This window comes from Canis lupus, chromosome 4 (assembly GCF_003254725.2).
Source record: "Canis lupus dingo isolate Sandy chromosome 4, ASM325472v2, whole genome shotgun sequence".
In the NCBI taxonomy this organism is placed as follows: Eukaryota; Metazoa; Chordata; class Mammalia; order Carnivora; family Canidae; genus Canis; species Canis lupus.
Genome location: NC_064246.1, coordinates 35,671,019 through 35,697,100, shown reverse-complemented (window position 1 = coordinate 35,697,100; position 26,082 = coordinate 35,671,019). Strand labels below are relative to the sequence as shown.

The window sequence follows — 26,082 nt, the reverse complement described above, 5'->3', positions numbered from 1 at the left end:
TAAAATTTTAAATAAAATGTATTATATAGTGGAGGTCTCTAGTGGAAAAGACTTTTTCCCATGATCCAAGGACCTTTAAGCATTCTATCTGGAAAACCTGGTTCAAGAAAAAATATAAGAATTCTTGGATTGTATGTATCTAATCTATTTTGGTTTAAAGCAATAACCAAACTATTAAGGGTTTGAGGTGGAGAATACATACCAGTTCTTTATTTTCACTTTCACACATTTTTTTTCTTTTAAGATTTTATTTATTCAGAAGAGAGAGAGAGAGAGAGAGAGAGAGAGAGAGAGAGAGAGAGAGGCAGAGACACAGGCAGAGGAAGAGGCAGGCTCCATGCAGGGAGCCCCACATGGGACTCAATCCCGGGTCTCCAGGATCACTCCCTGGGCCCAAGGCAGGCACCAAACCGCTGAGCCATCCAGGGATCCCTCGCACACTCTTTTAATAGTTCTGCCCATCATATAAGTATGCCTTTATCTCATACCTACCATTTTTTATTGGTCCAAAGAGAGACAAAATATGAATAAGTTGGAACTTATAAGTAACAGTAGCAGAAATCGGGTTATGGTAGTAATTAAAACTGCCCAAGCAGCAAAATTTATTGATATTGCACTACAGTCTAAATTTAACACGATAGTATTTTTACAGAAAGCCAATATTTGAACAATCAACTGTAAAAAATGTTTTAAAATACAAAAGGAAACCTTCATTCATTTAAATTGTATTCTGTAAGATAAAAGGTTTTTAATTTCTAAACTGGTGTTATTTACATCAAAAAGCTTTCAGAAAAAAATAACTCAGAAAAAAATGTTAAGACACAGGACTTTGTTCATTTTCTCAGTGGAGAGTACAGCTGGCATTACTAGTCGACTGTGGAAGTACAATAATCCCGCAAATATTTTAAACTCACTGGAAATTCTTAGTTTACGATAGTCACACTCAATATAAGTGAAAATCAATCCTCATCTTTTGATTAACACTGAGGGAAAGAGATAAAGCTACTGTTTAGCCAGAATCTAATAAATCCAGAAACACAATAAATTCAACTGAGAGGTATCAATTTGTATGAACAAAAAGGTAAACCCCAAGGTATTGTGGGGATCCTTTTGTGCTCTGCTTGACAATTAACCAAAACAAGCACCAGGAACTTCATTACTACCACAGATAGAATTATTCCAATGATTTACTTATATTCTTTTTCCAAACATTAAAATGCCCCTAGAAGGTAAAGTCCTAAAATTCTGTGATAATTAAGGCAAAAATTAAATGTTAAATCATTTCACATAAGACAAAAATGATTACTGGAGAGTTTATAAATCTAGTTATCACATTTACTCTAAAGTCCAGTTTTTTCAACATCATATTTAGTGAAACCATTTCAATTTTTTTCTACCAGCTCTTGTAGGTCCCACATAAAATTTAACATGGCACAGTACAAATATCTTCACCTTCTTCAGACTAAAACCTTCCCCAAGAAAACCGTTTTAAGACTACACATCTTCCTTGAACATTAACCTAGTCTTTGCAGTGTAAAAGACACTTCAAACCCTTGTTTTGGAAGTAGCAGGATAAAAAAAAAAAATCAATTCTTAGTCCCTTTCCCATCCAAACTAAATGCATGAAAGACAATCTTATATAAGAGGATTTCACTTGTTAATACATGAACTATAATTCCATTTGATTAATCATTTTATTCTGAAATAACATTGTTTTTTCATTAAAGCCAACAGGTAAAACTTTAAATCTGAATTGTGTCAACACATTAAATTGATTTTTATAAGATATTAAGCTAATAAACTTCAAAAACAATCATAAGAAAATATATATGTGTATGTATATATATAATATGTGTTATATACACAAATATATATATACAAAATAGTTCATGGTTTTATTTTCCTTCCCTATTACTAAAGGAAACATCTGTAAGAAAATGTAAAGTCAGTTAGCTGTCTCCTAACTTTGAAGTGAAATACGAGCAAAAAAAAAAAAAAAAATTAAAGACAAGTTCTTTGGACACTTCAATTTGAAATTAAAAGGTACTTGTACAGCATCCAAATACAAACTTAAAATGAACAACAAAGACAGCAGTGGCCTAGGACAGTAGTGAAATGCACAAACTCTTGTAGATAGGTATTTTGTGCTTTTCTATCAGTGCACATTATATACACAGGACAGGAAGAATGCAAGTCCGCTGCTATTCATTCACTGCAAAAAGTATTAACATCTAACCAAACTGCTGAGGAACAGTTACTATGTTACTAAACTGCATTCAACTGAGAACCTCTGCTTTCATTTGCTGCCATCCATAGTTGACTCCAAAATATCCCAAATAATAATAGAAGCCAAGATACTTTACAAAGAAGTAGTGAATTTCTTAAAGCTTGAGAAATGACTAATGTAGATTTGTGCCCAAAATGTTTCACACCATAATTTGTAGCTAGAGATTGTTTCAGAACCTCAATGAATTAAAAGCAGATTACATTAAAATGTTACATTCTACTTCAGAAAGTCCACAACCTAAGACTGTTAACTAAGACCTCTTCAGGACTAAGGCCTGGCAGAACACTGCCCATTTCACCCTAGAACCACAGTTTTCTTTGTTCCCAAACCAATCTGACAGTACATGCACTGAGACCCAAAACAGTACTCGTTTCCATAGCCTTCCTCTCCACCATGGCCCAAGGGTCAGTGAGATCATCTCTGAAGGGCAAGATATGATCACTGCATATAAATTCCCACAGTGGCAGATTTACCATAAGGATGCAGCACAAACTATTCTTCTACAGAAGGAACAAGATACAAAGGGCAGTTGGGGTAGGGGTGGGGGATTCCATGGCCTCTTCCTGGTCAGTCACACCAAGAAAAAGAATTAAGAAACAACATATCTTCAAATGGCATTCAACAGACAGAAGCTGATAACCAAAACAACATCCAAACCCCTGCAATAGCTCTCCCACCAAAAAAGCAGCACATAGAGATGTTTAGGTCCTTATTCTTCCATTGAACTAAATAAAGGACTAAAGTCTACTAAAGAGGAGGGTCCCATGTGGGACAAAGTTACAAATCAAGGCAACTGATTTCTGCATCCAATCCTTTTCCCACAAGCCCCCTTAGCCAATACTACACAGAGCTAAATGCAAGCACTTTGTCATGGTTGATTCTTCACAATCTGAAGATTGTGCTTTCAAGCTGCAACCATGGCTAGACCATTCCCTCTGCTAACCAAAGAAGACACAAGACAAATGAAATCTCTTTACTAGTGATTTCATTAATCTGGGAATTCAGATTAAAGATTCAATTATAAAAATCTCTCAAAATAAAACATCCATACTTTACCATAGTTTTTTATTTACATTTCTTTGTACATTAAAGTCTGAGCAACTAAGCTGGTGGAAGCCAGCCACTTCAAGTCCATTCCCATGCGTGAGAGGTAGCTTTATTTTTTCCCCCTAGCTTTATATTACTGTTTTAATAGTAAATGCTGTTTGTCACGAGAACTAGATGGAAAGGAATGGATCACCATTCAGGATGGACGAATGTATAGCTACCACATTAAGTGGCTATGTCACGCACCTGACCATGGCTGGCTGTGCTCTGAGCTACATTCCAGTAAGAAAGCAGAGCACCTCAGTGTGGCTGGAATTATAAATTATAAATTTATCAGCACAGGAAGGACCAGACTCCCAAACATCAATCTTTAAAGTGAGAAAAATTACTTTAGATTTACTGGATTGCTTGGCAACCATAAAAAAAAAAAAAAAAAAAAAAACCAATACCTTTATCCAGAGCTAGAAAATGCCTGGTAATGGCCATATATATTAGACACTGCTTGGTCTAGACGACGATCCCGTTTCTAGCCTAATACTACAGACAAACACTCAAGAACTGGTTTGCCTTCTAAAATTTCTTCCTTATACTCTCTCTGCCCAGTAACTATAGCTATCTCCTCCCTCCAGGACACTTTTGTTCTATAATAATAACCTATCCTATATATGAAACTGAAATCCAGAACTTTATTTTGAAAGCATGGGACAGAGCCTTTAATGCCTATTTGCAATCTGCCATCTTTAGGACACACAAATATAAACTTCAAGAGCAACAACTCTAGGCAGAAAAAAGAGGCTGAGAAAGCTCATCACAATCTCATTTTTAGAGTTTTCAGCATCTATACAAATGCACTTTAAAGTCTTAGGACAGAATATAAAGTGAGTAGCTAGGCTTTACCAAGCAGTCAGAAATAAGGTTTAACAAAACTGCTGTTTTACTAACACCTGTTTACCCAGAGACAGATACTTAAAGGTATAGGATATATTGATACCTTAGGGCAAAATAAGACTTGTTTTATCATTAATATAAAATCACAATAATACACATGAGCCCTTCCTTGGGCCAGAATATAATCTGAATCAAAATCACTTAAGTGACACTAAGTGACATTTTTCTTCAATCATAAAAATGTTAACGAATCTGACCTTGTAACTATGATTAATATGCAAAGAAAACACTGCTTGGGGAATACAGAGACACAATAGATGTCAATCAAAACAAAAATCTCTGAGCAGGCAGAGGGAGGTACTACTACAAAAATAAAAAGCCAAGAGATATTATCATAGTAAGAAAAGTAACTTGGCAAATGGTCTCATTTTTATACTGACTTTGCTCTTCACTGTTCAAACTAACTGATGGGGGGGTGGGGGAATTAGGTAATGAAATGTTTTTAATGCATACATGTACTCGGACCTGAACTTTTCTAAAGACCAACATAATATGTTGAGCTTTATAATAAAATTTAAATTTAAAATGTGGAAGGATGTCATTCACTTAGATTTGCGTTTTTTATTTGATATTATATGCAAACTACTAAAGCCTTAAAAGACAAAGTACCAGCCCAATCTTACAGCATAAAGTTTTTTTTGCTATATTCTGTTGTACATCTTCATTATCTGCACTAATTGATATTTAATAGAAAAATAAGGATATCCAAAGCTCAAAGCAGCAAGCAGTGACCACAAATCCCTTGACAGCATCGATTTGCTTTTATATATTAACATGAAAATTCAACTTTTCAAATTTCTTCAAATTTCACCCATGCTAAGGGTTCTATTCGGTTTACATCTCAGGAAGAGTGTCGTCACTGGTTGAAATCCGAAAACCATTCATTTGCTATTTCTTAACAAAAACTTTGTGAAAGCATGTAAACTATACACCTATCTTTTGGATAACAATCGTTAAGTACAAAAACATTCATTTAACATCTTACAAATCATTACAGTTATACATAAAAGCACCTACAAATTTTTAAAAAGTAAAAGATTCACAGTGAACCTTGGAACATAACATTTAAAAAGTGGATTCAAAGACCTATTTTTCTCTCAAAGACATAAAACACACAATGAAGCCAACACAACTACTCTTCTCATCTAGCTTCTTAAAATGCAGCACACAGAAGTAAATTATTGCATATTCAGCACACTCCTTTATCACTCAATTTCTTCACACCATGCTAAAATTTCTCAAAGGAGAAATCCAGTTCTGTGCTAAGCATGGGCTTTCTCAAGGTAACCTGAACACTGAGAAACTATTACACAGGTTCAAGGGAGTAAGTATAGCAGATGTACATAAAACAGGTACATCCAACTGATACATTTTCTGCATAGTTAAGTCACATCACACGCATAAACTTTAACTCACGTCTTTATCTCAAATTGTCAAGAGAGCTAAAAGCCTCAAGTTACCAAAATCCCATTCCAACAATACCCTCATTTTGTTCCACAGTGCGTTAAATGAAGCAGCACAACAGCAATAACATTTAACCATAGTTAAACTGCTGTAATTGAAAAGGTAAAATTTGTTGGTTCTTGAAAAGGCTCAACACCTTTAGAGGACATACTTCTGGTAACTAAATTCTAATCTCTTTTGCTTTTGTATTAAGAGCTGAAAAACCCAACTCTAGGCACCAGAAAGACTGACCAAAATATTCAAAAAACACACACACACACACACACAAAATCACCAAAAATTATATGGTTTCCAGATGGCAGTAAACGAGTGAAAATGATTTACCTGCCAGGCAAACTAAGTTTTCACTCCCTTAACAATTTAATAAAAATCTGGAATGCTGGGACCAACTATAAATATGGCTCACGGAGACCCAAGCAAAGCAGCTGTATTTCTGGAAAGAACAGTTAAAAGCTTCCAAAAGCAATCAGATAATGCATTTTTAAAAAGGTCACAGAAGGATTCACAAGTTTGTCACATTAAAAGATGCAGGATTATGAATAACCTAATTTTAAACATACTGCTGTAATCGTGAATTCTCCTGCTTAGCACCAAGAGGGTGACACTTATTAATAAATAGAATTTTTCCTTTAAAATCAAGCCATTTAAAAGCTAAAGCAAAGAAATACAAGTGAATTCCTTACAATAGTACTTCTTCTCAAAGTCCCACTGGGTTAAATAGAACCCCTATTAAATAGCCTATCTATACAGAATAAAGATTTCTACAATAAAATTTACAAGCAGAAATATATTTTGTGGATACCACATGTAAAAAAAGATTTTTAAAACCCACATGGCAGATGCACACGCACACATATGCTCACACATCACCCCCCAAAAGAAATACCTTCAATGAGGTCAGAAGCAGCCTGAACACGAAAGCCCCCTTAGAGCCCTGGTGATTGTCCTCAAGTAGAGCAAATGGGCACTGCCATCTTTACCTAGATTTAAGAATCCTGAAGAAGCAAAATACAGTCCAAGAAGTGAGTTATGTATGTTACCTTCATGTTCTGATCATCTCCTAGTGAAATGCTTTATTTGTACTTGGGTGAAGTGTACACCCCATCCCTTCTCACTCCATCATCCTGGGGCTTCAGCATGCTCATAAAAGCATGTCAGCTTCTGCTACTATTGCAAACTGGAACCTAATACAACATTAGTTCCCAGAGATCAACAGCGAGATGCAATGTAAAGCCTAACAATGTCAGTACTCCATTCATATTTATACATCAATAATAGAGAATGAATCTTCACAGGAACAAAGCCATTGGCTGGCAGCAGGATGGTGAAGACCAGACCAAAGCAGTTGCCCCGTCCCTGCCTGCATGCTCCATGCTCCCCACTCCCTAGCAGTCTCACAGAGTTGCTGACTGCACAAGGCTCTCAACTCCACATCAGAGCATCCACTTCTCACCCAACCAACTCAGTCCTTCTACAGGCTGAGGATTTTGTCCTTCAATGAAGTGCTGTGTTCATTTTCAACATGAACATTACACAGTAGATGCTGGCTTTAACTAAAACCTTTCAACAAATCTCCCAGCAGGAGGAATAGGGAACCTAAGTGGTTAGAAGCAGAGAAATGTGCAAAAATGCCACCAAAGCAGATGACCTGCAATTTTGACTTCTGTGACATTTTTAGCTCTTGCATTCATTTAATATTTGTGAATTTTAAGTTTCTTTTAAAAATGTCAATATAAGGAAACTCTTATTGCAATCACTGTCATGGATAGATGGAGCATTCCCATTATCTTGGTTACTTGATGATGACTCAAACACTATTTTCTTGACCAGAACATAAAATAAAAACCACAATCACACAGAAAAAAAAAAAAAAAAAAAAAAAAAAAATGCTCTCATAAAAAGCAACTTAAATTCGTTAGCCAAAGACTGAAAAGATATATCTGTATAAAAGGTTATAACTGCATTTACAGTGCAAACTCATGTTTCTTTTTACTCTCTCTTCTGCACAGAGAACATTTATCTTGAGAAACATCGTTGCCTCCCTGCATTTCTTTAAAACACCTGAGAAAGGTAAGGCTCAAAGAGACACCTACTCAAATGCAACAGGTCTCTGATCGTGGGACTTCCACAATACATCTGCTGCTATCAAAGATCCAAGATTTTCATTATAGCATTATGGTCAAACTTAAAACTCAAAAAGGCTCTGGATGAAAAGGGGAACTTGCAATGACCATTACATGCCACAGACTGTCCCTCGGCATGTTCTAGCAACTGGTCTTCACCGGAGCAAGGCAAGTCATATACAGCATCTGTTTAAATAAATAAACAAACTCAGTAACTTAATGGGAACTCAAATGCTGCCCTTCTCACCTTTTGTTATAAAGGAATTCACATACCATACATATTTTTCCTCACCACACTCTAAATCTAACTTAAGTAGAACCACCAAGATACTTTCCTTTCCCTAAATTGGGGCTTAACTGACTTTCTAATCTATGATTATTGATTTCCACACATTCATTCCAAATCTTAATCTCTGCCTTTAAACCCTTAGTATTCACATGCTTTAAAAAATGGCCATACTTTTGTCTACCTCTCATTTTTGTTTTCTACCATCATACAGAACTTAACACAAGGATCAAAATGTAAGCACTGTAAAGATTACAACTGTAATCTAAGATTTATAAAGAGTCCAAGTCTAGAAAAATAAAGATGGAGCTGGCCAAATCACCAGGGAATATATTTACCTAAAGAAAAATCCAAATTTTAAAAATCATGGTCCAACAAAACTCTCAATTTATCAGGATTTTGTTTTGTTTTGTTTTAAAGGTAGAGCAGAGACCTGACCAGGGAAGTGGATTGGGAATAGACATCAGGAGGCTAGGCACAAAGAAAATCTCAAATCAGGTTTCCCGGGACAAAAATTCTTTTACATTTCTTTTATAAGACAAATTGTGTATGTCCATATCATGCCCAATTAAGCTGGGTATATTAAGTTAGAGTATACTTTCTTTTAGTACCTTCTTCCTGGACACATGGCTTTTAAAGATTTTGTAAAATAACTGATTTCTGAGCTTACATTAATTAACCTATCAGGCTATCATGTCCCCATCAGCCAACGTGGTCAGAAAAATCTTATTAAGGGGACTCCTCCCACATACTTTATGTATACCAAACTACATGACTTCATAATTAACCTTAATTTTCCAAAATAGAATAAAAGCATCTTTTAAAATAGTGTTTTTCCTGCTTAAATCATAAACAGTACTGCAAGAAAATATGATCATAATTCTTCTTATTTCTTAGACTTTTCTATATAAAAGCCTTACATTTAAATGGTGAATAAATGCATTATCTACTGTACAGGGATTTCACACAATTCAAAACAACACGTAATAAAAAAGTCTACTGTAGTTTCAAATGATGTCTATTAAATCAGTATTACCAAAGAACTTTCTACATTCATCACCATTACTTTCCAAATTAGCCCACATACCTACTCTTTATAACTGAGGATAGGGAAGCTCCAGATGTCATCCATAGTACCTCCTTAAAAAGTTGCTCATTACCTCCTAAAAGTAAGAAATGTTGCCCTTCTGAAGTCAATGCTTCTCTTACATATATGTGAGAATGAGGTCTCCTCATGTTTATGCTATTTGGTTCTACTCCCCTCACTAATACCTATTAACTTACAATGTTCACGCACAGCACCCAGGTTTGACATTCACCCGCAAAAATAGCACACTGAAAGGGAAGATCATTTCATCCTGATGATTTAAGTTCATTTTAGCGAGTTTCATATTTAGAGAGTGTGATCACATATATGAACTCTCTACAAAACATGTGCAACTCTTTCTGCTTATCTATCACAATCCATTACACTCTCAACTAAAATCAAGGTTAGGCCAAAACCAAATCAAATCCCCCAGAGATTTTAAAAAGAAAATGACTTGCCTGTTTCAAAATTATCCTGAAGTTTTCGTGGATGAAGTTTTTTTTCACATTTCTATTAAAAGAACACAAACACAAACACACACACACACACACACACACACACACAAATACACCATCTGTAGTTATTCTACATAAATGAGGAGATATGTTATCAAATTTCTCAGGAAGAAAATTAAACCAGGAATATAATCACCATCCCAGTCTTACACTGGTATTTTTTTTTATTTTACGCCTAAAACTTTTTTTAGTTCTTGATTACATGTACAATATAGAAACACCAGAAAAAAAAATTACTCATTAAATTTTTCAACCCAGAGATAATTATTAACATTTTAGTGCATCTCTCTAGCTTTTTCTTTATGAAGATACTGTGAATTTTCATACAATTACTAAAAATTTAGTGGAATTATTAGGTACATAGGACTATTCTATAACTTACTTTTTTTTTTCCCCCTAAGGATGTATTATTTATTTTAGAGAGAGAAGGCATAAACATGGGTGAGCAGGGGAAGGGACAGTGGGAGGGGAAGAAAAGAGAAACTCCAGCAGACTCCCCACTGAGTGTGAGCCCAAAATGGGGCCAGATCACACGGGGGCTCAATCCCACGATCTGGAGAGCATGGCCTGAGCCGAAATCAAGAGTTGGATGCCTTAAATGAATGAGCCACCCAGGCGCCCCAAACTACTTTTTAAATGTAATATACTATGAATATATTATTTTCAATAAATATAAATCTACACCATCATTTTTAATGACTACACGGTAGCCCACTGCATATATGATACAGCATTTGAAATTATACTCTTGGATATGCAGATTGTTTCCATGTTTTCATTATTCAAAAGAGTAGTGGGATGAACATTCTTGAAAATTTTCTTCTAGGGAAACAATTTAAGAAACTTTTCAGGCTTTCCATATAGTCAAGCTACTCTCTAAAAGGTAGTACCAATTAGTTATTTTTAAGTATTGTCAATACACTCAATAATATACAAGTGGGGGATCCCTGGGTGGCGCATCGGTTTAGCGCCTGCCTTTGGCCCAGGGCGCGATCCTGGAGACCCGGGATCGAATCCCACATCGAGCTCCCGGTGCATGGAGCCTGCTTCTCCCTCTGCCTGTGTCTCTGCCTCTCTCTCTCTCTCTCTCTCTCTCTGTGACTATCATAAATAAATAAAAATTAAAAAAAAATATACAAGTGGCTCTCTTTTTATCTGTACCAATCTGACAAGAAAAAAGTTTAACATTAAAAGGCAAGTAATCTAAGAGTAAATTGATCTTTAACATGTGTTTTAAAAAAAACAAACGTGTTTGCCCTTGGAATCAATACACCCAAGTAAACAGCAAATAGAAACTCAGGTAAAAATTTTTGATAAAACTTTGAAAACTACTATTATCACCCATTGTTAAAAAAAGAAAACTAGGACTTCCAGAAAAGACAAACAAGGAGACCCATTAATTATGAACTGCAACTTTCTGGACCACAGACTAAGCGTGAAAGTAAATGTCCTAAAATGCTCACAGTTATCTGTCTGCAGGCCCAGTCTAAGGGCTATGGCACTGACTTTACTTTAATTTTCTAAATTCTATCACCTTTTTTAATAATTATTTTATTCTATCATTTTGGAACACTGACCTCTGCCAAATTTTTTCATATGCCTGTTATTGTCTGAAACCTACTGCCATCTCTACAGTCCCCAGATCTCTAAAACTCTTTATATTTACCTCTTGTTTATAAATTCTATCAACTTGAAGAGAAAAAAAAATACACTTGTGATGTTCTCCCCAACTTTAGCTTTATTAAAACAATACAGACTCTATTTAGAAAAACAAAGAAAAATAGCCAAGGACTTGCTCTTTCTAGAAAACAGGGTTGACTACACACTGTTTTCATAGTACTAAAAAATATTTAAATACTGACATAAAATAGCAAAAAATCAGATGTGTAATTCAATGTGACAAACCTGTAACAGGGCAGCCAGAGATTTTAAGTAAGCAAATAATGCACAGTTTCACTGCATAAATATCTTATCAATATATCAATTCAATGTGCTTTTTGGACAATGCCCTTGCCCCACTCCTAAAACGGATAAACTGCCTTCTTAGTTTTATAGATGTAAGTCTTACCATTAAGGGATTCTGCTGCTTGGCTGGCTGACTGTGGATCCCATTTGTTCTTTTCTTCTGATTAGGTGAGTCCTGATACTGTTTTCTGCCATTTCCCCTCATACTTTGATTCTGTTTTTCCAAAGAGAAGAAATAAAATATTAGCCTACAGTATAATTTAACAGGACCAAAGAATATACCGCCAAGAATATGTTTAACTGGTTGAATGAGAGTTTAGCAAAGTCCCTCCCAAAATTTTCCTAGAATATTGGAGAACCACATGGAACACCTGAGTGGCTCAGTGGCTGAGGATCTGTCTTCAACTCAGGGCGTGATCCTGGAGTCCTGGGATCGAGTCCCAAATTGGACTCCCCACAGGGAGCCTGCTCCTCTTTCTACCTATGTATCTGCCTCTCTCTCTCTCTCTCTCATCAATAAATAACATCTTAAAAAAAAAATTGGGGAACCACATATCAGTATTTTCTTACAGAAGACAGTGCTTCACAAAACAAGATTCCTCTAAAGGTACACAACAGTAAATACAGTGGTCCCTAGGAATCTTGCCTTATCCCATTTCTGCTTACAGACTTTGTTTACAATGCACAAGTTAAAAAAAATGGGAGAAGGAGAGAGAAACAAGTTTGAAAACCTTATGCGACCATCATAAACAACCCTCTGAGGTGGAATGCGAAGGCACACTGGCCATTTTTTAAAACAAGAAATATGTAGCAGATAGTGATCAACTGTTATCCTAAAATCTGCTTTAAATTTATAATAAACAAGTGAGTATTTTTAAATTAATAACCTTTTATACAAAATAAAGATTGGTATTTTAAAAACTTAGGCCATTATCCCTAAAGTTAGATCTAAAGCCTAAACATGAAGTAGTTGACATTTTATAATTGTATGATTTAACGTTAATTTTCTTATCATTCCCCCCAAAATCTAGGTTTAACTTAAAAAATAAAGTTTTTAAACATTACTTTGTCCCTAATGGTCTTAAAGGGACAGCTAGTTAAGAGGACTAAAACAATATAAATAATTATTATTTTGTACTTTTAAGAATATCAAAATGCATTTGTTTATACTCTATCTACCTACAGAAAAAGCTAAGCAGTTCCTAAAATAGGGCAGCCAGAGTGGCTCAGTGGTTTAGTGCCACCTTCAGTCCAGAGCGTGATTCTGGAGACCCGGGATCGAGTCCCACGTCGGGCTCCCTGCATGGAGCCTGCTTCTCCCTCTGCCTGTGTCTCTGCCTTTCTCTCTCTCTGTGTCTCTCATGAATAAATAAAATCTTAAAAAAAAAAAAAAAAAAACTGTCCTGGTGTCTATTCACCTTTTAAAAAAAAAAAAAAAAAAAAAAAGGCAGTTCCTAAAATAGCCTGAAAACGAAACACTTTTTTTTTTTAAGTTTTTATTTCAATGTGGGGCTCGGACTCAAGTCCAGAGATCAGGAGTTGCACTCTTCTAACTGAGCCTGCCAGGTGCCCCAACAATAAGCTAACTTAAATAATTGGTTAGGAACAGAAAACAAACTGATGGTTGCCAGAGGGGGAAATGGGCAAAATGGATGAAGGAGAGTGGGAGATAGAGGCTTCTAGTTATGGAATAAGTAAGTCACAAGAATAAAAGGCACAGCCGTAGGGAATATAGTCAATCACATTGTAATAGCATTATATGGTGGTTGTATGGTGCCATACAAGTGGAACAAGTGGAACTACACTTGTGGTGAGCACAGCATAACATACAGAGATGGTGAATCACTATGATGTACACCTAAAACTAATGTAACATTGTAAAATAGACTCCAATAAAAAAATTTAAATAATAAAGAAATAGGTTTACAGAAATGCATGATATCACATACTTCTAATTCAGTTTCATTCATTCTGCTCTTCCTGGTATTTTTTTAGTATGGTACAATAAATAGAGTTTACCATCATAACTTTTAAACATACAAGTCAGTGGCAGTAAGTATAGTCACAATGTTGTACAGCCACCACCAGTATCCATCTCCAGAATGTTTTTCATCAAACCAAACAGGAACTTTATGCCCATTAAATAACTCTGTATTCCCTGTCCCTCAACTTTAGTAATCTCAAGTTAATTTGTCTCTAAATTTGTCTATTAGGTACCAAATATAATTTGTCCATCATGTGTGACTTATTTCACGTAGCATGTGTCCAAGGTTCAAAGACCATATAACAGCGTGTGTGTATCACAATTTCATTCCTTTTTATGACTAATAAAACTCTGTATGTATATTTTGTTCATCCACTAATCTGTTGACAGACATATAGGCTGTTTCCACCTTTTGGCTATTGTGAATAATGCCACTTTGAACACTGGTATACTAGTTATCTGGTTGAGTCCTTATTTTCAAATTTTGTGAGGTATATAACCCAGGAAATAAAATTGCCAGATCATATGATAATTCTGAATTTAACTTTTTTAGGAAACACCAACCTATTTTCCATGGTAGCTGTACCATTTACATGCCCATCAAAAATGCATAAGGATTCTAATTTCTCCACATTATTGTCAACACCTGAGACTTTCCTTTTTTCTTTTTAATTACAGCTTTCCTAGTGGATATGAAGCAGTATCTCAGTGTGGTTTTGATTTGTATTTTTCTAATGACTAAAGATGTTGAGATTTTTTGTGTGTTTATTGGCCACTGAATATCTTCTTTGGGGAAATGTCTATTCAAGTTGTTTGCTCATTTTTTTAATTGGGTTTTTGTTCACACATTTGCTTGTCATCCTTGTGCAGGGGCCATGCTAATCTTCTCTATATCATTCGAATTTTAGTCTACGTGCTGCTGAAAAAAAGGACTAATTGCGGTTTTTTGTTGAATTAGAGAAATTCTGGATATTAATCTCACATTTGATATGTGATTTCCAAATATATTCTCTCATTCTATGGGTTATCTTCTCACTCTTTAAGAATGCTCTCTGATGTACAAAAGTTTGTAATTTTGATGAAACCAGTATATTTTTTTAAAAGAATGAAAACAAGAGTGGCACCCAAATGGATGGCTAAAATGATAAAGACAAATAATGCCAAGAATTAGTAAGGATGTGGAATAACTGTAGCTCTCATATTTTTTGTTGGGATAACTTGAGAACATTGTTTGCAGCATATACTGAAGAACACAGCATATCCACTGATCCAAAAAGTCCTATACACAAAACAATGGTGTATGCTCATCAAAATACATACAGAAATATCCACAGGAGAACTGTTTGTAAAAAGCTCAAAACTGGAAACAATTGAAATGTCCATTAAAAGTAGAATGGATGAAGTGTGGCATAATCACACACTAGATTACAACACAATAATAAACCTTTCACTGATGGCATATATACCAAAGTCAGATGCTAATTTTTATTTCTTACTACACTGGATTTATACCAAAACTGTAAAGGTTAAGAAGTCTTAATTAACCATGCTTCAAATCACAAATTTGGAACACAGAAATCTTTGATCAACAATTCAGAGCTCTGTAACTGTTAGTCTGCAATTCCTCAATTCAGATACATTTCTAAGTCAAATCTAAAGTTATGAAAATCTTTAAATGTATTATCACTCACCTTTGCTTTTAAAATGTCAGACATTTCAGAATGATTATTATATGGCTTTTGTTGCAGTGGCTGCCTGTACTTTACCCACTGGTCACCAGGAGAACCTTCAGGAAATAACTGCTGACTGTGGCGGAATTTGGTTCGACTATACCAAGATTTAAAAAATAAAAATCAGATCACAAAATTTTCACTTAAACTTCTTCTAACACTTTGATAGTTTATCTTATAGATCACAAACTTTACTTTCTTATTTAATCTCTATCTCTCCACAGTGGACTACAAGTTCCATAAGAGTTGGGATTCTTACCTCCTTATCCTCAGCATCCAGAAGAGTGCCTGGTGTTCACTATTTCTTGATTGGTTAAGTGTTATTTTTAACCCCAAATTTTTCTAAGTTATCCATATTACCCCCTCCCTATTAGTAATTATACCTTTAAAAATCAGAAGGAAATAATTCTAAATTGAGTTGAAACAAACACACGTGGCTATTCCTTCTTACTAGGAGAGACAACGCATTCTCGCCAAGATGTTTAAAATATAGAATTTGATCCTGCACACGTTGGTTATGGATCCCTTCCATTCTAGAGGAAGATCTGAAAATTTAAGCTATATTCTAAAGCAAAAAATTAAGGGGCCCAAGAAAATAGACGAGCAAATTTTAAAGTCTGGTCTCAAATTCTCATGTGAAAGATTTTGATTGTAAATGGTTGTACTCACATAGTACAATAAAGTTTCTAATAAAGAACATTTTATAGTACTACTTACATTTATAATACAGTCCAGAGTCATTGATCCAAAGAACTGTACTACAGTGATTATTTCAGAGTTCTCCTTTCCCATTTAAAAATTATAATAAAATTGCAGCATGCCTATTTTCTTGAGACAAAATTCAGGTATTTCCTCCAACATATCACAGACATTAGTCTATATGCTAAAAACACCATCCTGCCTAAGAAACCTGAAATTTGGTTAAAATTGCTTCATTACATCCTAACTCCTCTCTCCAGGACTACAAAGCCTAGGACTAAAAGATATGGACATCATATAGCACACTATGGTGGACAAAGCCTTCCAAACATGAAAAGTCAAGACAATTTTTTTTTCCTAAACACTATCACTATTTCATAATGTTTTAGTAGTTACAGTTCTTTTTAATCTTAGCTACACTCCTATTTACTTTTCCTATACTGTTTCGTTTATGTCTAGTAGTATATAATTTGATGATTATAATTACAGGTTCCGAAAGGTGGAAATAACCCTTGAGGCATTTAGTCCAAGCTCCTGTCCTCATAAAACCCAATTAGGATGGAATATTCCCGATGTATTTTAAAAAAATACTGATTGTAGATATTGTTTGTTCCTGTTTAATTTTTGAAGCCCTCAGATATAATCAGAACATCTATATTAAAGTAAATGTAAAATGCAACTCCCTCTGAGCCTAACATATACAAAGTTCTACCAAGCTTATTACAAATATATATGCTTATAAACAAAATTACTCAGCCTACTCTATAATTATGATTTGGATATAATTAAGTTCCAACCAAGAAAATGTTCTTTGTGGTTACTGTCCATGTAACAGTCATTTTTTACAATACAACCAACAAGTCTTTGTTAGGGAAAGAAAAGAAGCAAGCCCAAGTCTTCATAGTTCTATCTTTCTGAACAAATTATACATCAGCATTCCTCATCTACCCTACACAAAAACAGACCTCAATATATCCTCCACTCAAGGATCTTCGGAGACTCAACTGTCCCTAAAGCAGGATATGAGAACAGAACAGTAGCAACATGCACAGAGGCAGATTTTTTTCTTTTCCTCATGTTCTATCAACCCATCTAAAAAGTTGGTACCCTCTTGTGTATACTATTTTAAAAATGTGCCTGAAGCTCCTTTCCAATTTCAATTAACCTTTTCATCTCATCAAAAACCCTTAAAAAAAAATTTCTATTATCTTAAGACCAGTAACAAAATAATTCCAAAAAGGAATCTAACGCCTCTCTAAACTTTAGAAGCAAAATGCTACTACTGCATTAAAAACTATCAGAAAGTAGGAATCCTATGAATATATTTCTTTACCTCAATTTTTCCACAGTGGGTTTAGCTGGTGTACTACCAACTGAGGAAAATCCATTGTCACTGTCTGAGGAATCTCCAAATCTCCGTGAAAGCCAGTCCCTTAAAGGCCTATGGAAACATTAAGAATTCACTCTTAACACTCGGCTACATAAAAAAAAAAAAACTATCAGAATTATGAAGGTTAGTTTTGTATTTTAAGAAATAGGATCATACCTGATAAAGGGAATGGCCATAAAAAATTTGTTAGGTGCCAAACCAAGTTTGGATTTTGGGGTCATATCATTTCTATGACAGGGCAATTTCTCAATGGAGAACCACTCAATGTTCTGAGACACAAGAAAATAATTCATTTAGTTAATTATCATCAAAGAGTTTCTAAAAGCAATCTCCTACTTCACTCAATTGGGATACTATCCAGCAATCTGAAAATACTTTCAATTACATACCCGAATTTCTCTTCTGGTTTTCGGGTTAAATTTTGTGTCTTTTGGAATTCCTGGAATGATGTACAAACGAGCAAGCTGGTCATTGATTCGAAGTTCAATGTAATCATCCTTACAAATATAATCTTTGATATCAAAACCAGTTTCTTCAAAGACCTGGAAATTTGACACATTTGGATGATTTTCATTTGTTGCTGTTAGCTCTCCAGTACATTAAATTTATTTCAAAGCAAAAACTCAGAAATATCCAGGCAATTAAAGGCATGAAAACATTGGGCAAGAAATCAGAATATTCTAGGACCTAGTTCTAGCTCTGACCTGTTCAACTACAGATAAACCCTTTTATGTATCTAAGCCTAAGTTCTTCACCTATTCAATGAAGGAAGATGTGGGACACTGTGATTTACAAAAAGAATACATATTATTTAATTTTCATCCCCTTTCTGGTACAAAGCTCCTAAAACCCTTGGAATTTCCTAATGGATGAAAGCAACCAAGGTATTCTTTTGTTGCATTACTGAGGTGACTTTTGGACCCCACATAAATATGGGTGGCTGACTGCCAGGACAACCAACCAAGGGAATAGAAGATTAGAACTTTCAGTCCACCCTCAACGCCTACCCCCCCCCCCCCATCTTCCACAAAGGGGGGAAAGGCTGGAGATTGAGCTCAATGATCAACACCCAATGATTCAACCAACCCTGCCTAACATAAAGCAGCCTCCATAAAAACCCAAGGGTGGGGGACAGACACACAACGTCCAGGTGGGTGAATGCAGAAATTGTGGAAAAGTAGTACACTAGGAGACAACAAAGAAGTTTCACACCCTTTCCCCATATCATGCCCTCTGCAGCTTTTCCATCTGGGTGTTCTTGAGTTATAGATCTTCTTTTTTTATTATTATTTTTTGTAAGATTTTATTTATTTATTCATGAGAGACACACAGAGAGAGAGAGAGGCAGAGACACAGGCAAAGGGAGAAGCAGACTTCGCGCAGAGAACCTGACGTGGGACTTGATCCCGGGTCTCCAGGATCACGCCCTGGGCTGAAGGTGGTGTTAAACTGCTGAGCCACCTGGGCTGCCCCATAGATCCTTTTAAATACACCTGCGATCAAGTATGTAAAATGTTTCTCTCAGTTCTGAGAACCACTCTAGTGAATTAATCAAACCCAAAAAGAAGAGGTCTTTGGAATCTAGGTTAGAAGCACAGATGACAACCTGGACTTGCAACGTCATCTGAAATAAATGGCAGTCTTGTAGGTCTGAGAGCCCTTAACCTGTGGAATCTGATGCCATTTCCAGGTAGAGTCAGAATTGAGTTGAATTGTAGGGCACCCATCCAATGTCTGACAATTGCTTGCTGGTCTGAGGAATGCCACTCCCCTTCCAACACACACATACATTGTAATTGATTCTGGAACTCTTACAATGTTAGAATACAGCAGCAGTTCCCAGTCTGTGCAAAGTACACCACTGGGACCACATATGGATATTATTCACGGCCATCTACAAATCTACGTGTAAATCAAGCTACACACTAAAAATTGTCTTATGCAAATAAAACTGTTTCTCAAACATGAAAACTGACTGTGATTAATGCTAACATTTAAACGGACAGATTCCAAAAGTACAGATACAACCCCCTGGGTCGCAGGGAGGTGAATGGAAAAGAACTGAAAACTAGTAAAACAGACTCATGGGTTCTAAAATGGCCTTCCCTCAGCAGTGCCCCAGGGTCAGAGGAGGAACTGGGAGAACATAAATTCCAAGAACTGATGTTACATCTCATCTTTACCTCTTCCCTCAACCAGAGAAACCACTCTGATTAACATACTGGGCTTCTGTATAAAAAACCCAGGCTTTTTATAGGCTGTATAAAGGCTTCTGTATAAAATAAAAAACCACTGGTCTCTTCTGGCCTTAAAGTTCTCCCTCAAATAACATTTGTATTATTCTGACAAAGCCCTTCTCTACTTCTTCCCCACTTCATCCCCACCAATCAAAAAGGCTTTGAATGCTCAGTAGCTAGAACCCACTGTGGATCTTTTACCCTGAAGCTGCTCTCCTTTCCTCTGGTTTCAGCACCTCCTAACCAACCAGTGGGACAGAAGATGTTAAAACACATGGACAGGCCTGAATCTCTTGATATAGGTGTGAAGGAACTAATTCTACTCATTTGTCTCTTCCCTCTTTGTCAGCTCATATACCTCTTTCCACATTCCTCAAAAAAGGCATAGCTATCCTTCTCTCAGACATGTATAGTCTAGGACTTTCAACTTAAGCTCCTCCACAACACCCAACTCATTTCTGTCACCATTTCTGTAAATTCCTAAGTATGCTAAACCTCCTGTTCCTCATTAAAACAACAACAACAAAAACTAGGTGAATATACTCACTTGAAAAATGTTCTTGGTATATAGAAAAGGAGAAACATTAGTTGTATTTCCTCCTTCTGGAAATGTCAGACTGGGTACCTAAGTACATATGTGATACTGAAAAAAGGAGTTCTCTAGTTCTGTTTCTTTATATCTAACATCTGGTATTGTAGGAAAACACAGAAACAATCTATTAAATGTGATCAATGACATTCAAACACAGCAAAACTATGTATCTTTCCCAGAATAATATTCTGAAGCTCAGTGACAGATGTCATGGTTTCACATCTCTCCAAATCTTAATATTTATATACACAAGACAATATAATTAAAATCATCAATCATGTGGATTTATTTCACAATGCATATATGCTATCTGATGTTCCCATTAAAGCAAAATCCAGATGCTTCAGTTTTCCTTTTACTTAAAACAAAGGTCTACTCTACTGCTTGAGACAGAGTTTAAAAATATTTTTGATTAAAAATCAACTTTGATGGATATTAGACTTATAGGTATAACAAGACAGGGGCACTTAAAAAAAAAGACTGGAAAACCAAATGTTTGCACATCAATGATACATGAAACTGGTGGTATTTTTTTTTTGAAACTTGTCTTCTTCATCAAAGGGAAGACTTCAACCAGAAGACATTCACAATACAATCTAAAATATATGAGAAAGTCCTATGCATCAACAAGTAACCAGGGCAGCATCTTTCAGCTCAGGTCATGATCCCGGAGCCCCACATCAGACTACCTGCCCAACAGGATGTCTGCTTCTCCCTCTGCCCTCACCCCATTCGTGCTTGCGCACGTTCTCTCTCTCAAATGAATAAAAATCTTTATAAAAATAAAATAAGTAGCCCAACTTTTAAAAAGCAGATAACATATAAGTGGGTACTTAATAAAGAAGACATTTAAATGGCCAATAAGAACATGACAATGTGGGATCCCTGGGTGGCGCAGCGGTTTGGTGCCTGCCTTTGGCCCAGGGCGCAATCCTGGAGACGCAGGATCGAATCCCACGTCAGGCTCCCGGTGCATGGAGCCTGCTTCTCCCTCTGCCTGTGTCTCTGCCTCTCTCTCTCTCTCTGTGACTATCATAAATAAATAAAGTCTTTAAAAAAAAAAAAAAAAAAAAGAACATGACAATGTGCTCAACATCATTAAGCTTCAGGAAAATGAAAAATACAAAAAAAAAAAAAAGAAAAATACAATGATAAAGCATTACATTCCCAGCAAAATGGCTAAATTTTTTAAAGCGAGATATAATTAATGAATAACATTAGTTTCAAAATTACGATACAATGATTTGATATTTGTATATACTGTCAAATGACATAAGATTTTTTTGTACGTTGGGATGTCTGGGTGGCTCAGCAGTTTAGCACCTGCCATCAGCTCAGGGCGTGATCCTGGAGACCTGGGATGAAGTTCCACATCGGGCTCCCTGCATAGAGCCTGATTCTCCCTCTGCCTGTGTCTCTACTTCTCTCTTTCTGTGTCTCTCATAAATAAATAAATAAATAAAATCTTTAAAAAAAATTGTACATTTATGGAGATATAATTGACATATACTACTGCATAAGCTTAAAGCATACAGCAGAATGGTTCGACTTACATATATTGTTAAATGATTACCACCTTTAGTTAGCGATTATTGCCTCATATAGATACAATAAAAAGAAAAAGCAGAACATTTTTTTCCTTGTGATGAGAACTCTTAAGATCTACTCTCCCTTAGCAAACATATATATCATACAGCAGTGGTTACCTGGAGTCATCATGCTGTATATTACATCCCTAGTACTTAACTGTAACGGAAAGTACAAACTTCAAACTTCCATTTTGTACTTTGTAGCTGAGCTACAAAGTTTGTACCTTTTGACAGTGTTCTTCAATTCTCCCTATCCCCATCCCCTCACTTCTGGGAACAAATCTGATCTCTTTTTCTGGGACTGCTTTATTTTTTCTTTTCAAATTCCACATGTAACTGAGATCATACAGTATTTGTCTTTCTCTGACTTATTTCACTTAACACAATGCCCTCAAGGTCCATGTATGTTGTACAAATGGCAGGATTTCCTTATTTAATGGCCGAATAATACCATTTTTGTGCAGGTATCTATATATATACACACACACCCTACAACTTCTTTATCCATTTACCTGTCAACGGACACTTAGGTTGTTTCCATTTCTTAGCTACTGTAAATAACACTATGATCATGGAGTACAGTATTTTTTCAAATTAGAGTTTTAGTTTCCTTTGAATACATTGCCAGAAGTGGAATGCTGGATCACATAGTAGTTCTATTTTTTGAGAAACATCCATACTGTTTTCCACAGTGAGCATATCAGTTTGCAATCAATCTCACCACCAGTACAAAAGGGTTCCCTTTTCTCCACATCCTCGCACACTGGTCCTTTCTGATCTTTTTGATAATGGCCATTCTAACAGGTGTGAGGTGATAGCTTATTGGGTTTTTTTCCCTCTCACTGTGGTTTTGATTTGCAATTTCCCTAATGACTAGTGATGTTGAATATCTTTTCATGTACTTGCTGGTCATTTGTGTATCTTCTTTGGGAAAATGTCTATTCTGGTCTTTTGTTCATTTTTAATTGGATTATTAGGAATATTGATATACATATATGTGTATACATATATGTATATCAATGACATATTATAGATATATATAATAAAATATAAAATATATATATTTATTGGAGTTCGATTTGCCAACATATAACACCCAGTGCTCATCCCGTCAAGTGCCCTCTTCAGTGCCTGTCACCCAGCACTGTCTAGAAGTTCCTTAAATATTTTGGGCATTAACCCCTTATCATATATATATATATATAGTTTGCAAATATTTTTTTCCATTCTGTAGGCTTTTTATTTTGTTGATGCTTTCTTTTGCTCTAGCTTTTCAGTCTGATGTAGTCTCACTTGTTTATTTTATTGCTTGTGCTTTTGGCATCACATGCAAAAAATTATTGCTAAGACACATGTCCACGAGCTTTTTCCTTTGTCTCCTTCTAGAAGTTTTGTGATTTTAGGTCTTACATTTATTACATTTAAGTCTTTCATCCATTTCAAGTTAATTTTTATGAGTGGTATAAGAAAGAGGTCTAATTTCATTTTTTGGTCAATGTCTGATTTTCCCAGCACCATTTACTGAAGAGACCATCTTTCTTGTATTTTCTGGTCTCTTTGTCAATTATTAGTTGACCTTACATGCTTGAGTTGATTTCTGGGCTCTCAATTCTGTTTCACTGATCCATTCTTCTGTTTTTAAGTCAGTACCATACTGTGTTGATGACCAAAGTCTTATAGTATAGCTTGAAATCATAAGTGTGATGACTCCCCTCTCTGTTCTTCCAGGATTGTGTTGGTTATTCAGGATCTTTTATGGTTCTGAACGAACTGTAGGACTGTTTTTTCCTGTTTCTATTAAAAAAAAAATGCCACTGGAATCTTGATACAGATTGCACAGAATTTATAGATGGCTTTTACTAGTATTAACATTTTAACAATATTAATTCTAATCCATAAACATGGGATAAAACTATTTCTCATGGAGGCCGGGATAACTAGAACTCTCATATGTAGGTAGTTAGGAATGTACATTGGTACAACCCTCCAGAAAACCCCTGGCAATAGCAAGTGCTGACAATATTCTCTATCTTGATCTGGGTGGTGGTTTCACAGATATATACATATATAAAAATTATTAAATTGTTCAGATTAGTTTCCTTCCTTGAATAGTATTTATAATCAGAAATAAGTATACATACCTAGTCGTGTAAGTCTGTAAGTGAGAAACTATGCTGAAAGTAAACAGTATAATCTAAGTTCCTTGTGAGCAAATCCTGTTAACTTTGTGTTACAAATAGTATCTAACTAAAAACAGGCTTAATAAATTAAGTATTAATGAAAGACTGAGGAACATTCTCAAATTAAAGGAGACTGAAGATATGTAGTAATTAAATGTAAACACAATGCCTGAGCCTGGAATAGAATCCTGGATGGGGAAGGGGGCTGGAATTGTTGAAAAGGACCATAATGGGGCGCTTAGTAAATCTGAACATTAATTGCCCATTAGATAATACCTATTGATATTAAAATCCTGAATTCGATAATCACACTGTGATTACGTAAGAGAACTTATTAGCTCTTAAAATTTACATGCAGAAGCATTTAGGGCTTAAGATGCATTATGTCTACAATTTACTCCTAAATTATTCAGCGATAATAATAAAAACCAAATGATGCCTCAGTGGTACAGTTGGTTAAGCGTGTGACTCTTGGTTTTGGCTCTGGTTGTGATCTCAGGATAGTGAGATCAAATCCTGTGTGAGGTTCCACGCACAGCTCAGTCTAAGATGCTCTCTCCCTCTGCCTCCCTTCATGTGCTCACTTGTGCACACGCAGGTGTGCACTCTCCCACTCTCTCTCTCTAAATATATAAATAAATCTTTAGAGGTGCCTGGGTAGCTCATTCAGTCAAGCATCTGACTCTTGATTTTGGCTCAGGTCATGATCTCAGGGTTGTCATATAGAGCCCTGCAAGAGGCTCCACATTTGGCAGGAGTCTGCCTGGGATTCTCTCTTTCTCCCTCTGCCCTCCCCCTGTTCCCGTGCTCTCCCCCTCTCTCTCTCTTCTAAAATAAATAATCTTTTTAAAATAATAAAATAAAAACTGGGCCACACCTTGGGTGGCTCAGTCGGTCAAGCATCTGCCTTGGCTCAGGTCATTATCTCAGGATCCTGGGATCAAGCCCCACATCAGGCTCCCTGCTTAGTGGGGATTCTGGTTCTCTCTCCCTCTGCCCCCCGCACCCCCACCATCTGTACCCTCTGCTGTCTTTCATGCTCCTCTCAAATAAGTAAAATGTTTTAATAATTGATTTGCCTCTAAAGTTAAGAATCCATTCTCATACTTACTAGGGAAAGTTTTTAGTAACTCACTTACATATAAAGATACCAAAGACAAAAATGTTAATACCATCTTCTGTGAATCAAATCCATTCTTGTATTATAATACTTCATTTTCCTGGCACACAGAATAGCATTAACTTCTCAAATGGTATCAGATAAAAGTCCCTAAGTTAAGATTAAACACTGTGCTATCCAAAAAGCACCAGCACAGATAGTGAAATTTTCTGCCTATTATCTTATGTTCTTTATAAACCTATAGGAAGAGATACAAGAAATCTACCAAGTTCCGCCATACAAATCCTATCAAGGTTAAATCACATAAATGCATATTTAAAGTCAGTTTCATTACAATAAAATATATCGTTTTGCTAAATAATAAGCAACAAAATGAAATCCTAAAAATGCAAATGAACTGCCAAGTATCATTTGCTTATGCAACAACTGGTGCTTCACAACTAACAATAAAAGTATACTGAGGTTGTCCTAATACAACCTTTCAACAATATCGAAAACATTTTTCACATCTTTGTCCTAAAGCTACTACTTTACTGAATAAAAGTAATCAGACCCCAATTAACAAAGGTGAACCAAAAGGTCAAAGATTAGAAACTACTAATTAAGATGGTGCTAAGCTTTCTATTGACAATTATCCATACCTTGTCCCTGATAAGGCTATTTGCCACTGCTTCTTTCAGTTCAGCCCACATATATAGCCCTTTTAAGATAGGTCAGTTCTGCTACAACAAAACACCCCTGGATGGCCATATTTAATGAAATAATAACATTAACCTAATTATAACAAACCAAATTAATATGTTACTAGCAACTTAAAAAGAAGGGTAATGATAGAATTG

General features: G+C 35.7%; 2 protein-coding genes and 1 non-coding gene across 6 annotated transcripts in view; 1 reads left to right on the top strand and 2 right to left on the bottom strand.

The window, feature by feature from the left end:
* Positions 1–16,148, top strand: part of MCC (MCC regulator of WNT signaling pathway) — a 305,067-nt gene extending 288,919 nt beyond the window's left edge. The window contains exons 18-19 of one of the 2 annotated variants that reach the window (XR_003131184.3): positions 7,756–7,816; positions 15,455–16,148. The gene's annotated coding sequence lies outside the window, so the exon portion shown is untranslated. Of the gene's footprint in view, positions 1–7,755; positions 7,817–11,804; positions 12,338–15,454 lie in introns of those variants that run through there. The other variant, XR_007410039.1, reaches the window with a different exon arrangement.
* The window catches only part of DCP2 (decapping mRNA 2), a 49,694-nt gene continuing 24,178 nt past the window's right edge, over positions 567–26,082 (bottom strand). For 2 of the 3 annotated variants that reach the window (XM_049108839.1, XM_049108838.1), the window contains 8 exons: positions 17,915–18,067; positions 17,682–17,794; positions 17,469–17,576; positions 15,398–15,533; positions 12,967–13,098; positions 11,826–11,936; positions 9,701–9,752; positions 567–8,055 (listed from right to left, as the gene is read on the bottom strand). In XM_049108839.1, the coding sequence (XP_048964796.1) occupies positions 7,892–8,055; positions 9,701–9,752; positions 11,826–11,936; positions 12,967–13,098; positions 15,398–15,533; positions 17,469–17,576; positions 17,682–17,794; positions 17,915–18,067 (969 nt within the window). In that variant the 3' untranslated portion in view covers positions 567–7,891. The remainder of the gene's footprint in view (positions 8,056–9,700; positions 9,753–11,825; positions 11,937–12,966; positions 13,099–15,397; positions 15,534–17,468; positions 17,577–17,681; positions 17,795–17,914; positions 18,068–26,082) is intronic. The other variant, XM_025435394.3, reaches the window with a different exon arrangement.
* LOC112652085 (U6 spliceosomal RNA) lies at positions 14,532–14,639 on the bottom strand. Its single transcript, XR_003131237.1, has one exon. It is a non-coding gene; the product is annotated as a U6 spliceosomal RNA (small nuclear RNA).